This window comes from Vicia villosa, linkage group LG7, assembly GCF_029867415.1.
Source record: "Vicia villosa cultivar HV-30 ecotype Madison, WI linkage group LG7, Vvil1.0, whole genome shotgun sequence".
Taxonomy (NCBI): Eukaryota; Viridiplantae; Streptophyta; class Magnoliopsida; order Fabales; family Fabaceae; genus Vicia; species Vicia villosa.
In genome coordinates, this window is record NC_081186.1 from 116,856,222 (window position 1) to 116,871,900 (window position 15,679).

Genomic DNA, 15,679 nt, shown 5'->3' on the forward strand with positions numbered 1-15,679 from the left:
ACCATACATGTGTGTTGTAAACAAGCCTTACACATACTCCTAAATCCTAATCCAAAATACCATCTCCATAAAAGGACAAAAGACTCAAAACTAGGGGTCCCCCACTATACACTACCAGCAAGACAAAGGCATAACAATTAGGACAGATCAGTTGGTACATGTCCCAAATTGCTTCATGTGATCAATCAATTATATCAAACAAACCCGGACCCGCATTGATTTGAGTCAACCCACATATCGTCTACTAAACGACATGCTTCCATTTTTCTTAAAAAACCCTTCAAATCACAAAATTCACAACTTTCTCTATACATCACTCCTAGTAAGACATAAAATATTTATAACGATTATCTTAATCATTAAGAACCATCCACGCTTCTACACTTTTCTTGTCTCATTCCCTCTCCATAATAACCATAATCATTATAATATTTGTACATACAACCACCTCCACAAGTTGAATTAATATTATCAATAGTCCTTCACTATACTCTCACTATATACTTACCTTCAAAGCTATGGAGCACCCCATATATCTATAATATTAATTACATGGCTTCATATTATTGAGATCTCCACCTAGAACCTACCTCCTCCCTTCTTCATCTTCCCCTCCCACACCCTTCTTTATATATATACTCCATCCCCTCACTCCCATACTCTTCAATTCTCCACCAACCTTATCATTCCATTCTTTACTTTTCCCATCTCACAATAAAAATTGACAGTGCAATTATAACTATCAACTATACTTGACACTTGATGCAGACATATAGTGCATCTTAATATTGCGGTCACAATTACAGTTGCAGTCGGTTTTGTAAAACACAAAAGGTGATAGAAATCATATTGATTATAACATTTCCAAATGGAGGTGGTGCAATTAAGAAGATTCAACTCAATGGAGAGAAGACCAAGAATGTTGAAGGATTTTCTAAGCGAGAATTCAAACTCATGTTCCTCAAGCGGATTCAAATCATTTCCAAGAAGAATTACACAAAACGACGTCGTTAAACTCACACCAATCAACAACAACAACAACAACACCATTCAAATCCATCATCACTCACATTCATCATCATCATCATCGAAATTTCAAACACTGATAAAAACCATAAAAAACAACGTCTCATTCTTCAAAATTACCAAATCACCCTCCACCATGCTCTCTCTACCACGATCCCTCTCACGAAAACTATCCTCAACGAGAAGAAACCGCCGCCAAAGATGCAAAGGTGAAAGAGAAATCGAAATCGAATACAGTACGGTGAAAATCAAAGACATCATACGGTGGAAATCGTTTCGAGATTTACAACCTACCGTTCCGTCACCGCCGTTTGATTTTCACCGTTATGTAACGGAATCGTCTACGGTTACGACTGCAACAACTTGTAGTAGTAGTGAAGATGATTCTAGCTGGAGTGACGGTGATTTTTTTAATGCTTTATGGGAAGCGCAAAACGACGGCGTTGAAGAGAGTAAAAGAAATTCGTTTTCTTCTGTTTTTGTCGGCAAGGATTCGCTGGCACCGTTCGTTGGGACCAAGGTGAGTAATTATTGAGTGCAACGTACCTTTCGAAACTTATTGTGTGTCTGCAGTTGAGGGGCCTAGTATAAGGTTTTAAAAAACAGTTGGATCACGTAAAGACTTTGGCGACTTCGGTCAGTATAGTCGTCGTGGTTGTCGCGGTGTGAAATAATTATAATTTGTTCTTTTATATAAAAGCGTGAATAACATTATCGGTATCAGTATCTGTCGATATTATTTTGTTGCTGCCGTTTTCGCAATTTTTTTTTCATACTAGTCCTTTCCTTTTTATTTAACTAATTACGAATTTAGCTAAAGATTTCAGAATTTTTCTGTCGCCTCACACTTCAAGATGTGTTATGTTTATTGGAATTATTGTTTTGCTGATAAGAATTTATATGTAATATTTATAGGAAGATTTGATTTGCCAAGATGAACAACACAGTCCAGTTTCAGTTCTTCATGTGGGAGAACATGAGTTTTCACTCTTTGACCAAAGTCTTGCCAATATTGAAAGTAAGTTTCTTCAATCATTTTTAGCTTTTGATTTTCTTTTGAAACTTAGCAATTGTACTGGTTTGATTAGAGTGATACTAATAAAGTTTTATATTTGAAACAGGGAGAAAACAAAAATGTAGAGAAAGTGCTGATAAATTTGAGAGTCTTGTAAAATTTGACCTTGCAATTGCAAATTTAGAGAAATGTCTCTCATTAGATGAGGAATCATACTATGATGAAGAATATAAAGATTATGATGATGATGATGATAAGGAGGAAGAGGAGGAGAAACTTGAAGAACAAGATTGGGTTGAGGAAAGAGCAAAGCAATTGCTACATTGTGTTAAAGCAACAAGTTCATCAATGCAAAGTTGTGATGAGAATTTAGGTATAGTTGTGTTGGATTTTTTCAAGGAAGAACTAAATGGCAATAGAAACCAAAAGAGGGATGATGAGGGGTTTGAGTTGGAGATAATGAAAATAGCTGAAGATTGGATAAATGGGTCATTTGAAAATTACTATGATATTGTGCTTGTTAATAAAGAAGCTTATATCAAGGAAATGGATAGGAGGAATAGGTGGTGTAGCTTTGAGGAGGAGCAAGAGGAATTGGTTTTAGAGATTGAAGAAGCTATATTGCATAGTTTGGTTGATGATATTTTGGAGATGGATGGTTAATAGTTGAGAGGATTAGGAACCTTATTTGGACCATGTTATACTAGTCCTATGAGACCCTCACCAACTGCACATGGATTGCCTTTGTAGTAATTTAGGATACAACTCACAATTTATGATGCTCTTGAATAAGGGTGATTAGATTTGCTGCACAAGGGCTGTAATGGTACATATATGTAAATCAATTGATGGATTTCAAGGCATAACTCATGCCTTCTTTTTTTTAGGGCATGTACTTCAGAAGTCTTTAATTGTTCTACATATATGTAAAGAAGTTAATAAATATGTGCTTTATACATTTTTTTTCTTGATAATTAATGTTGGAAGTGTTTCTTATACTATAAATTAAATTAGTATTAATATTTGTGTTTGTTTGTCATACAATAGATTAAATTAAAATTACGCACATGTGTACGCGTATGTGCACACACGTATTATATGTATATATTGTTCTACTCTGGAATTGTATGAAAATGTTCTGCTCTGGAACTGTAAGAAGATTGTGTTGCAGCACAATAAATAAGATGAAGATGGAAGGAGAGAAAACAGTTATAACAAGCTTTCTACTCAATTGGAAAACAGTTACAATGAATGATCTATATCTCAATTACAAAGCAAATGCAATATATATATATATATATATATAAACACATATTGGGCCAAACAACTCTCGCGCGAGAAATTCTCAAACGTTTGCACACTCAAAATACAACAGAGTCGCCACCAAATTTTATTTACTCCAAAAGGAAAGGGAAAATATCAATAAAACCCACAAAAGATGGATAAGATGGTCATCACAACCATGAACGGGTTCGAGAGTCGGTTATGCAAGGGAAATGTATTAGCACTCATCACATCCATCGTACTCGATGGGACCCATTTAGTTAGTCTTATGATCGAATGTTAGCGTGATGTTTACTTGCTATCTCTACTTATGAGGAAAAAGAAAAGAAAAGATTTTTAGGTTTTTTACTACTGTGCTAGCCAAGATATCATCGCATCTTGTGCCTACGTATTCCCTCGTGCAATGGGAAAGTCGGAGCATTCGTAGTTCAGAGTAAAAATGATTGTGTGTTAGTTGATTTTAAGGAGCAATGTATGAATCATTCTTTGTGAAAAGGATTTCGATTGCACAGGGCGAGAAAAAGAAGTTTGATGGGTTGAGATTGATTTTAAAGTGTTTTGTGAAAAGGTGAGATGAATCGAGTTTTATGGGGTCTTTAATGGAATCCAAACATTCAACCAAAGGCTTAAACGGTCATCACCTACATGCTTAAAGAACAACTTGAACTAGTAGATACAAACCCTTCTTGATTACTCCATTATGGACCAAAATTGATTAGATTATTAAATGTGTTTTGAAGTCTTTTGATTATGAAAGAGTTTTGAAAATCACTTGGTGTGTTGATCAAGGTTTGTTAAATGAAAGGATTTTTGAAAATCGACTTGACATTGGATCAAACATTTGAATCTTGTTACAAAAGGTTGATTTTATCGCGTCCACTTTTATCTTATTAACAAACAAAGTTCTAAGTGAAGTAAAGATAAACCATAGAAACATTCATACAAGCATTCACACACAAAGATAAACACCAAACAATTCAAGTGACAAACCTATTTAAAATTAATTCAAAAAAGAAATTAATTTAAAGCTTTCAAGGAAAATCTTTTTGTTGTTTATAATATATTTTGAAAGAAATCCTAAACATATATCTAAACAAAATCAAATAAGAAAATATTTTTGTTATTTTTAATAAAAAAAAACTAAATCTCTCTTTTAATTTTAATTTAAAAACATGAAAGAAAATGAACAAAGAATTATTGGGCCAAAGCGGGTTTGTGCTCCATCAAGGAGGGTAAGACCCAAAAAGGGTTTAAAGCCCAGTAAAGGAAACAAAAACAAGCTAAAGAAAAAAATCAGGGTTGGGCTGGGTCGGAGTTGAGTTTGGAGTGGAGAGGAGGGGAAGACTTCCAAAAACGAAATTTTAAAAAAATATAGGAAAATATTTGACTTTTAAAAAAAATAATTATGTTTAGAATGATAAAAGAGTCATTATCATTACTATATTTTAAATTTTTAAAACACTATAACAATCTAAAAGATATTTGGAAAATTTATGTAAGTCCTCCGAAATTCTCTTTCAATACACTTTTTGAGTTCTCCCACTTTAGAGGGTTTTTGGTGTTATGAATAAAATCAAACCCTTCAAAATCCTTCTACCCAAAATCATTCTATTATTTTCACCCAATCCATCCTATTTTCCAAAGCTCTCCCATCGCTTCCCCTCCAAACTTGCAAACAAAGCTTGTTTCCACTCCCTCACGCCTCTATCTCTCTTTTGAACCGTCACGCCTCTATCTCTCTTTTGAACCGTCACGCCTCTATCTCTCTTTTGAACCGTCGCCAAAACAAATGAAACAGAAACAAATCGCGATGACAAAATCAAACCTTTCCTCAGAAATAAAATTAAACCCTCATTGAATCCTAACCCAAACGAAACTTAGCTTGAATCTAGCAATGGAGAAAACTCGGAATTTAAATTAAAAACCATAAGCTACGGCCCTCGCGGTTAAACAAAAACATCACAAACATGAGCAATCATCAAGAAAAAAATAGAAGTAAACCCTAATCCCCAATGATCCCTTCTCACAATTTCATTGATGTTTTTACGATTACATGCTACAAAGTAGAGTTGTCAATATGGGCTACCCGACCCATATGGGCTTCGGACTTTTTAGGGTCGGGCCCAAAAAATCCATTTTTAAATGGGCTCTAATTTTACAACCCAGGCCCGGCCCTAAATGGGCTTCGGCCCTAAACGGGCCCATTTCTATATAAAAAAAAAAATTTTCTCCTTATTTTTGTAAGTAACCATATAATTGCATGCAATAATACATTTTATATATATATATATATATATATATATATATATATATATATATATATATATATATATATATGTATATATATGTATATATATATATATATATATATATATATATTAAATTTTATATCCAAAATTATAATTTCTAGATAATCCATATAAGTTAATAATTAAAATGTAAAACAACACATTAACTTAATTTAAACTATCCAAAATACATCACAAATTATATAATGTAGCACAAATAATTAAGAGAATTTCTTTACCCACCTCCTAACCTTCTTAGTCACCTCTAGCGAATTTACCAAAATACCACTTATTTCGGAAATGCACTCCCGAAAACACGAAAAAAAGGTGTTTTCGGAGATGCATTTCCGAAAACACCCCCTTTTTTGAGTTTTCGGAGATGCATTTCCGAAAACACCCCTTTTTGGGAGAGGGGGGTATTTTCGGAGATGCATATCCGAAATATTCCAAGACCAAATTGGTCTTGGAATGTTTCGGATATACACTTCCGAAAGAATTCAATAATTATTAAAAAATTAAAATCAAGGTGAATCAATACAATTAATAGGTATAAAATGAAAGTGAATCAATAAAATGAAGGTGAATCAATAAAATCAAGGTGAATCAAAATTTCCTAAACAATTTTAAAGTTAAAAATTATTTTACTAACTTATATAAATCAAAAATATCTTAATTTCATAAGTAAATTTTGAATTATATAAAATTAAATATAAAATTTATTCATTAAATAAAATTAAGACAAAATCTTTTTTTAATTTTTTTAAACTAAATAAAAAATTATAACTCATTTTTAATTATGAATCAGAATAGAAATATATAAATATATAATCATAATTATTAATTTTGTAAGTGAAATATATAAATATATAATATATAAATATATAATAATTATTATATAAATATGTAATAATTATTATAAATTAAAACACTCATTTTTTAATTTTTATAATTATTATATAAATATATAAATATATAATAATTTTTATAAATATATAATAATTATTATCATTATTATATAAATATATAAATTAAAACACTCATTTTTTAATTTTTTTTATAAATATATAACAATTATTATAAATATATAAATAAAAAATTATAACTTATTTTGTAAGTGAAATTATTTTAATTATTTTAATTAAAATTATTTTAAATTTTAAAATATGAATCAGGATAGAAATATTTAATAACTATTATTCATAACTCATAAATTATATCAAAATATATAATTATTATTATTCATTACTCATAAATTATATCAAATTTATGATATGTGAATTAATTAATATCCTAAAATTAATTTTTGGGATTTTTTTAGATTTTTTTGTTGTTTCGAAGATGCATCTCCGAATTAGTCAAAATCCCAATTTTTGAGATTTTTTCGGAAATGCACTTCCGAAGTCTGGAAAAATTTAGAAAAAAAATATTTCGGAAATGTATTTTCGAAGCGGGGTAAAATTGGGTTTTCGTTGGGGGTGACCCCCATAGGGAGGTGGGTAAAGAAAAAACCATAATTAAATAACTTGTTCCAACAAATTTTAAGTTATAAATATTCATGACAATTATAATTTTATGATAATTATAACAAGAAAATGTTATAAATTTTTATAATAATTATAATTAGGAAAGGATAAATTTTAATTATATTAAAAATATTTAATTTTTTCGGGCCGGTGGGCTACCCATGGCCCATACAGGCCGGCCCATATTTTTTAGGGCTTTTTAGTGTCGGGCTAAAAAAGGCCCGGATGTAAATGGGCTCGAAAAATGAGGCCCAGGCTCTAAAATTTTTCGGGCCGGACCGGCCCATGAGCTTCGGCCCATTTTGACAGCTATACTACAAAGTATCAAAAGAAATGAACACACAATAATACTAAAGTGAAGAAAATCAATGCAGCATCAACAGTGGGATATATATCATCTTTGGATCTTTTTCAAGTACTTTTATTCAATTCTTTCTCTTTTATGTTTCTGAGTTGTTGCGTTGTATTGAATTCCTCTTCTGCTTCTAATGCTCTGTTGTATGTGTTCAGTATGTGAGTTTGCGGATGAGTGTAGGTTTCGATGTGCTGAGTTCATGAATGAAGGGGACAGTGTGAGGTTGAGTGAAGGTGAGTGGGTGGTGTTGTTTGCGTTTCTGGGGTATTTGCTCGGATTTGAGTGGTTGTTGCAATGGAGAGATTAGGTCGAGTGAGTCTGTATACGCAGAGTTTAGCAACGTTTTAGCAGGTAGGTGTATGGATGTGTTCTGAATGAGGGTACTGTGTTGTTTTTGTTGTATGGGTGAGGGAGTTTCTGTTCGTGAGGATTTGTGAGGTAGAGTTTCATTGTTTTTTGGTGGTTGAAATGGAATGTAGTGAAGGTTGGTTGTATATTCAAAACATTGTGAGGGTATGAGGTTGATATTTTTTTGCAGAAGTTGGTATTTTCTACAGAGGTAGAGGTGGAAGGTGAATTTCAGAAGAAACTTTGGCAAAGGTTTGAAGTGGAGATTTTTGGTGAATTGTGAATGAATGAGAGGTTGAATTCATAGTATGAAGAGAATTGAATTTGAGAGGGAAAATTGAGGAAGTTTGGAGGAAAATTTTGGACAGCATTTTGTTATTTTGATGTACTGCTTTATCACTTTTTGACATAGGAAATGTTTTGGCTATTTTAGTGTAAGTTTTTTTGGAATTTTTTGTGCAAGTCTTTGTAAGGTTATGAAGCAAGGTTGGTGGAGCATCAAGAATTTTACATTTTTGTTGTTATTTGTGGGGAAAAAAATTGTAAGTTCAACTTAGGAAATCGTATGCTTTTCGTTTGTAGACCAGACTTGTAAATTTGGCCACCATGAGTGTAGCTTGCCATTGGAATATTGAATGAAAATTGAGTGTATCTTGTGAACTTTGATCATTGTATATTGTAAAACAAAATGTAATAAGATTCCATTTGTTTCCACTTACAATCCTTCAAATTTTCTTTGAATTTTATTTATGTATGAATCAAGAAATGGTGAGAATGTATGAATGTGACTGTCCAAGGCTAATTTGGTGTCAACACAAAGTTTGAAAGTATGAAAAGACACTTGCTTATAATATGAAAACATGCATGAAATGTCAAGTTTGTGACATGTTTCACAAAATAGAGATCTAACTGGTAATATGAATGTGAATGTAATGTTGTTGTAATAGGAAACCAAATCAAATGCCTTTTAATGCTCCTTTTATATGTTTCTTGCAAAACAAGCTAACTCAAAACATCACAATCTTAACCTCTTGAAACAAAAGTCTATAAAGACCTAGAGCTCCACCTCTCATAAGAGCAACAAACTCCATACTTAGATTTTCACATGGTAACATGAACAACAAGAAATTAAACTCAAAATACCTAGTTATGCGACAATTCCACAAGTAAAAAAATAAGTGACCCATGGATGAATAAATGAATGTCTAAGTGAAAAGTCAAAGTTCTTTGACTTTGACTTATGCACATGAAATGTTATGAATAGATCAAATCAAGATTGCATGAGATTCAAATGTCTAGACCTAATGATATGAATAAAGGGAGGGGCAAATTTGGGGTATGACAATAATTAAAGCTCAACACAAACACACAATAATACTAAAGTGAAGAAAATCAATGCAGCATCAACAGTGGGATATATATCATCTTTGGATCTTTTTCAAGTACTTTTATTCAATTCTTTCTCTTTTATGTTTCTGAGTTGTTGCGTTATATTGAATTCCTCTTCTGCTTCTAATGCTCTGTTGTATGTGTTCAATATGTGAGTTTGCGGATGAGTGTAGGTTTCGATGTGCTGAGTTCATGAATGAAGGGGACAGTGTGAGGTTGAGTGAAGGTGAGTGGGTGGTGTTGTTTGCGTTTCTGGGGTATTTGCTCGGATTTGAGTGGTTGTTGCAATGGAGAGATTAGGTCGAGTGAGTCTGTATACGCAGAGTTTAGCAACGTTTTAGCAGGTAGGTGTATGGATGTGTTCTGAATGAGGGTACTGTGTTGTTTTTGTTGTATGGGTGAGGGAGTTTCTGTTCGTGAGGATTTGTGAGGTAGAGTTTCATTGTTTTTTGGTGGTTGAAATGGAATGTAGTGAAGGTTGGTTGTATATTCAAAACATTGTGAGGGTATGAGGTTGATATTTTTTTGCAGAAGTTGGTATTTTCTACAGAGGTAGAGGTGGAAGGTGAATTTCAGAAGAAACTTTGGCAAAGGTTTGAAGTGGAGATTTTTGGTGAATTGTGAATGAATGAGAGGTTGAATTCATAGTATGAAGAGAATTGAATTTGAGAGGGAAAATTGAGGAAGTTTGGAGGAAAATTTTGGACAGCATTTTGTTATTTTGATGTACTGCTTTATCACTTTTTGACATAGGAAATGTTTTGGCTATTTTAGTGTAAGTTTTTTTGGAATTTTTTGTGCAAGTCTTTGTAAGGTTATGAAGCAAGGTTGGTGGAGCATCAAGAATTTTACATTTTTGTTGTTATTTGTGGGGAAAAAAATTGTAAGTTCAACTTAGGAAATCGTATGCTTTTCGTTTGTAGACCAGACTTGTAAATTTGGCCACCATGAGTGTAGCTTGCCATTGGAATATTGAATGAAAATTGAGTGTATCTTGTGAACTTTGATCATTGTATATTGTAAAACAAAATGTAATAAGATTCCATTTGTTTCCACTTACAATCCTTCAAATTTTCTTTGAATTTTATTTATGTATGAATCAAGAAATGGTGAGAATGTATGAATGTGACTGTCCAAGGCTAATTTGGTGTCAACACAAAGTTTGAAAGTATGAAAAGACACTTGCTTATAATATGAAAACATGCATGAAATGTCAAGTTTGTGACATGTTTCACAAAATAGAGATCTAACTGGTAATATGAATGTGAATGTAATGTTGTTGTAATAGGAAACCAAATCAAATGCCTTTTAATGCTCCTTTTATATGTTTCTTGCAAAACAAGCTAACTCAAAACATCACAATCTTAACCTCTTGAAACAAAAGTCTATAAAGACCTAGAGCTCCACCTCCCATAAGAGCAACAAACTCCATACTTAGATTTTCACATGGTAACATGAACAACAAGAAATTAAACTCAAAATACCTAGTTATGCGACAATTCCACAAGTAAAAAAATAAGTGACCCATGGATGAATAAATGAATGTCTAAGTGAAAAGTCAAAGTTCTTTGACTTTGACTTATGCACATGAAATGTTATGAATAGATCAAACCAAGATTGCATGAGATTCAAATGTCTAGACCTAATGATATGAATAAAGGGAGGGGCAAATTTGGGGTATGACAATAAAAACTAAAACTATAAAAACATGAAAGAAAATGAACAAAAAATTATTGGGCCAAAGGGGGTTTGTGATCCATGAAGGATGGTAAGGCCTAAAAAGGGTTTAAAGCCCAATAAAGGAAACAAAAAACAAGCTAAAGAAAAAATCAGGGTTGGGTCGGGTCGGATTTTATCCGAGACTCCTCCTCTTAACACCGTTGGATTGAAAAATCCTAACACTTTGTTTGTGAGTTAGGAGGGGAGGGGAGGGCTTCCGAAAACGAAATTTAAAAAAAAATAGAAAAATATTTGACATTTTAAAAAAAAAATCATAATGATAAAAGAGTCATTATCATTATCAGAGCTAAAATCAACAACACCAATTTCATTCCTCAAATTGATGAAATGTTTAGTCTTGACGGCTTTCGTCAGAACATCTGCAAGTTGCTTCTGAGTGCTATAGTGAACAACTTCTAGCACTCAATTATGGACTTGATTCCTTAGAAAATAGAACTTTGTGTCAACGTGCTCGCTTCTCCCATGCAACACTGGGTTCTTGGCAAGGTTCATGGCAGATTTGTTGTCAATCGTCAATTTCACAAGCTTGCTCACCTTGATCTTCAGATTCTACAACAAATTCATTAGCCAAATAGTTTGACGCGCAGACAAAACACTTGCAATGTATTCAACTTCACTATTTGACAACGCAATCACTTGTTGCTTCTTGGAGCACCAAAAAATGGGACTTCCTAGATACTTGAAAAAATATCCAAAAGTACTTCTTTTATCAACTCTATCACCACACCAGTCAGAGTCTAAGTAGCACATGAGTTCTGACTCACATTCATCACCAGAAGGGAACAAAACTCCAAACTTCAGAGTCCCCTTAATATACCTCAAAATCCTAACATCAGCTTGGTAATGTAACCATTCTGGTTTGTTCATAAACCTACTCACCATTCCAACTGCGTAACAGATGCCATGTCTGGTATTACGGAGATATCTCAACGAGCTAGCCAACAGTTTAAAAATTGTAGCATCTACATCATCACCCTCAACATCAAAATCCAGCTTGTGATTCGTCTCAGCAAGTTTGATTGCAGACATGCAATTTGTTAACTCAAATCTCTTCAGAAGTTTAAGTTCACACTTCAGGTGGTGCAAAATGATATCCTTCTCAGAATACAAAGTCTCCATCCCTAGAAAATATATGATCTTTCCCAAACCAGTCATCTCAAACTCATTCATTAGCATTTTCTTGAACTTAACTATCTCATCAAAACAACTTACAATCAGCAATATATCATCAACATAGAGACATACCATAATCATATTGCCTTCAGAAGTATTCTAAATATAAATACCATATTCCAACTCACATTTCTAAAACCCCTGCTTCTTGAAAAACAAATCAATATTCAAATTTCAAGCTCTAGGAGCTTGCTTCAATCTATACAAGGATTTATGCAACTTGTACACCACCCCTTCCTGATTCTTTTTCACAAATCCAGGATGTTATAACACATACACTTCTTCTTGTAAAGGACCATTAAGAAATGCAGATTTAACATCCATATGTATCATAGTTCAATTCTTATTAGTAGCTATAACAATCACCAACCTGATTGTTTCACGTCGAAAAAGAGTTTTAACCCTATCTTCATTGTCCAGGTAGGATTGTTGTCAACTTGAACGACCTCAACTTCCAAAAATGACCTAAATGCCTCAGCTTGGGTCCTAATGAATGAACCACGTCTGTCCTCCAAAAAGACCTCATATTCGCATATATCAAGGTCGACCATATTGACTCTTGCCTAAGCCTCTTCTAACATAGTTGTGGTGGTGAGGAGGTTTATTAGTATGACTTCATATATACACCTTGTTGTACTTAAGTCGTTGTTGAGGATGGTTAGATTAATGACATCATTATGGTATGTCGCTTTAAGATGGCCTAGGGAGGCCACTGCGTCTAATGTTGTTAGGAAAGATCTCCCAAGAATGTCACTTAAAGCACTCTTACACGAAATTATCAGGAAACAAAGAGTTACCTTACTTTTGTCTTTTCCTTTTATAACTGATAATAGTAGATTTGCAGCTCTATAAGGGTGAGTTATGAAATTGTTGAATGCAAGGAGGCTTCTACGGAGTCCTATCTCCACGAGCATTTCGATGTATATGACTTTGCACAAAGTTCCATTGTCTATATGAAGACCAAATATGGTGTGATTTTCTATGTTGGATGTTATGATCAGAGATAGTGCAATGTTAGGAAATTCGTACGTCTATTTGCGATATCAAAATCCTACCACCGGTCTACCTTACGTTCATAATTTAGTGTAAGTTTTCACTTGAAAGAAGTCTTGGAAAATAAGATATTTGTCATACAACAGTTTCCCATGCATCTCATCGACGACAATGGTTTGAAATGGTGAGAGATTGGGAAATTCTATGAATTTCTTTAGCATGATGTCAGAGGATAAATTCTTCATCTTGATGCAAACTTGTAACAATATGGCTTTAGAGCCAAAGGGATCTGATGGTAGAATTTTATGGTGAATTAGTTGTCGATTCTCACAGACAACACCATTGTTCATTGGGAATCAGAATTTTGATTGATTAGTAGTAATTGATTCCTAGAAAAGGACTTACAAGTTTAGCACTCTCACACCCAAGTATTCCAAAAAAAATGGATAAAGTGTGAGTGAGAAAAGAGTATGTGTACCTTATATTCCTGTCCCCATGAGATCTTGAGATTTTAACTATAAACTTGAGATTTTATAAGTTATGCTCACAAACCTTAATACAATATGATCTTAATATTTTAAAAAGGTTTATCCCAAACCAAAATGATAATTTTACCCAGGCCGAGCTAACAAACCAATTAGAGATTTTCCAAGATAATCTCAATAACCAAACACAACTTTTTCTAGCAGAGTTCTATAACCAAATAGAGATTTTATGAGTGGTTGTTGAAAGTATTTGTGGGTAAATATTTTCGGTAATATATCGTATCCACAGGGATTGGTTAATATCACTGCCGTTCTATAGTTGTTTATTTTGAGTTAAGAAATTTGGTTTGGTTTGTTTTATACTAATAGTAATATCAAAAGCAAATAATAAAATAAAAGCAAGTAAAGGACTTTGTGTTAACAATTAAAGAAAGATGTTGAGTCTTTAGGGTTCATCAACCTAATCCTATACAATTATCAATTAATTCTCAATAGAACAATCCTTTGAATCATTATCTTCACTTATCCTCAAATAAGATTCCATGTCTGCAAATCAAATTAGATAACTTTTACCGGTATGAGATTCGATCTCTCCAAATCACAATAACGATAATAGTAATTAAGAACGATAATTATGAAAACCCAATTACAATTCCATCTCTGCAAATTGCAATTGAATCAATATAGTAACCTAGGGCAAAAGTTAAATCCTTTCTTTCGATCAAAGATTCAACAATGATGTAAATTAAAAGCAAGGTTTCTTATTGATAATAAATTCAAACAATTGTTCACAGGAATTAATCAATGGTAATGTATATTCATAGGTTAACTACTACCTTAGACTCAACAAGAGGGATTTAGCTCTCCATAGACATGAAGAACATACAAGAATCAATGGAGGAATTCATCTTCATCAATAGAATGTCTTCGATTGGTAAAGAATCCACCTTCAATTGTTGTTCTCAGCTTCAGAATCAGATAGCTCTCCTAATTTCGCTCCCACAAAGTATATCCCACCACTTGGAAAAACTAGGGCTTTAAAACAGAACTTTTGGGCTTTTAACGCCGAGGCCGCGGCGCGGCAACGGCCTGGCGCGGCGCGCCCCTCAAATAGAAGTATTTTCGCGGCGCGCCTAGGAACTCTCGCGGCGCGCCCTTTGTACTTTCCATCTTTTTCTTCAGCCTTTGAGACTTCCAGCTTTCTTTCCTCCTCATGTTCTTCTTAAGTTCTTATTCAGCTCAAAACCTGCAACAATAACACCCACAAGTGATTCGATTTGCTTTACGCACGAACTAAACTTATTCAGTTCAATTCTTAATAAAAACCTATGGATTCATCACATTTTTGCATTGGTTTAGAGAAGAAATCACTTATATTAACACATGAATTTACCATTAATTTACTCCTAACAAACTCTCCCCAACTTAGAGTTTTGTTTGTCCCTAAACAAAATTACTTACCTCCAGCAAAGTTTACCGACAATCAAGCAACAAGTTTTTCAAAAAGTTTTTCTCAAGTGGTTCAATCCAGTAACTAAGTCAAATACTCCTCTTCTACCTGCAAACTCAGAATATACACATGAAACAAACGTTGAAAGCAAATTACCTCCAGAAGTTCAAAACACTACACAATTGTAATTGAATCAGCACTAATCACTCTCATCAACAAGTATGATGAATAAAAGAGGGGTTAAACACTCATCCAAACAATTAAATCAACAAAGATCCATATCATACGTTCACCAAATTGCTCGCATCAAGTCTTGTGGAATCTGAGAATCAGAAGGTCTTTCGATGGTTGTAATGTGGTTTAGATTCAAAGAGAAGAAGATAATCAAGGGTTGTTCCTAATATAGGGAAGCATCCAATTCATAACTTATTTCTTTTTCTCTAAAACTCTACTTCCTTTACCTGTCCATCTTTTTTCATTCGTAGCTTGGTTTTTCTTTTTCACTTTTTTTTTCAGCAACCGTTATATTCTAACGTTGTTACTTCTCTTTTTTCTCAAGCTACGACTTCTTTTATCTTTCACCGATTACCATAAGTACTTACTCTTCTTT

At 33.2% G+C, this 15,679-nt stretch overlaps 1 protein-coding gene across 1 annotated transcript; it reads left to right on the forward strand.

Moving 5' to 3' along the window:
* Positions 1-338: 338 nt before the first annotated feature.
* Positions 339-3,015, forward strand: LOC131616682 (uncharacterized). The gene is made up of 3 exons (XM_058888088.1): positions 339-1,546; positions 1,942-2,044; positions 2,148-3,015. Exons 1-3 carry the CDS (start codon positions 869-871, stop codon positions 2,702-2,704), a joined length of 1,338 nt encoding a protein of 445 aa, XP_058744071.1. The 5' UTR covers positions 339-868; the 3' UTR covers positions 2,705-3,015.
* The last annotated feature ends 12,664 nt before the right edge of the window (positions 3,016-15,679 follow it).

Bases quoted from the DNA above. Each gene is read 5' to 3' on its own strand.
- LOC131616682 (XM_058888088.1), top strand. From the start codon at position 869: ATGGAGGTGGTGCAATTAAGAAGATTCAACTCAATGGAGAGAAGACCA. The intron at 1,547-1,941 runs GTGAGTAATTAT...TAATATTTATAG, and splicing joins CACCGTTCGTTGGGACCAAG to GAAGATTTGATTTGCCAAGA. The intron at 2,045-2,147 runs GTAAGTTTCTTC...TATTTGAAACAG, and splicing joins AAGTCTTGCCAATATTGAAA to GGAGAAAACAAAAATGTAGA.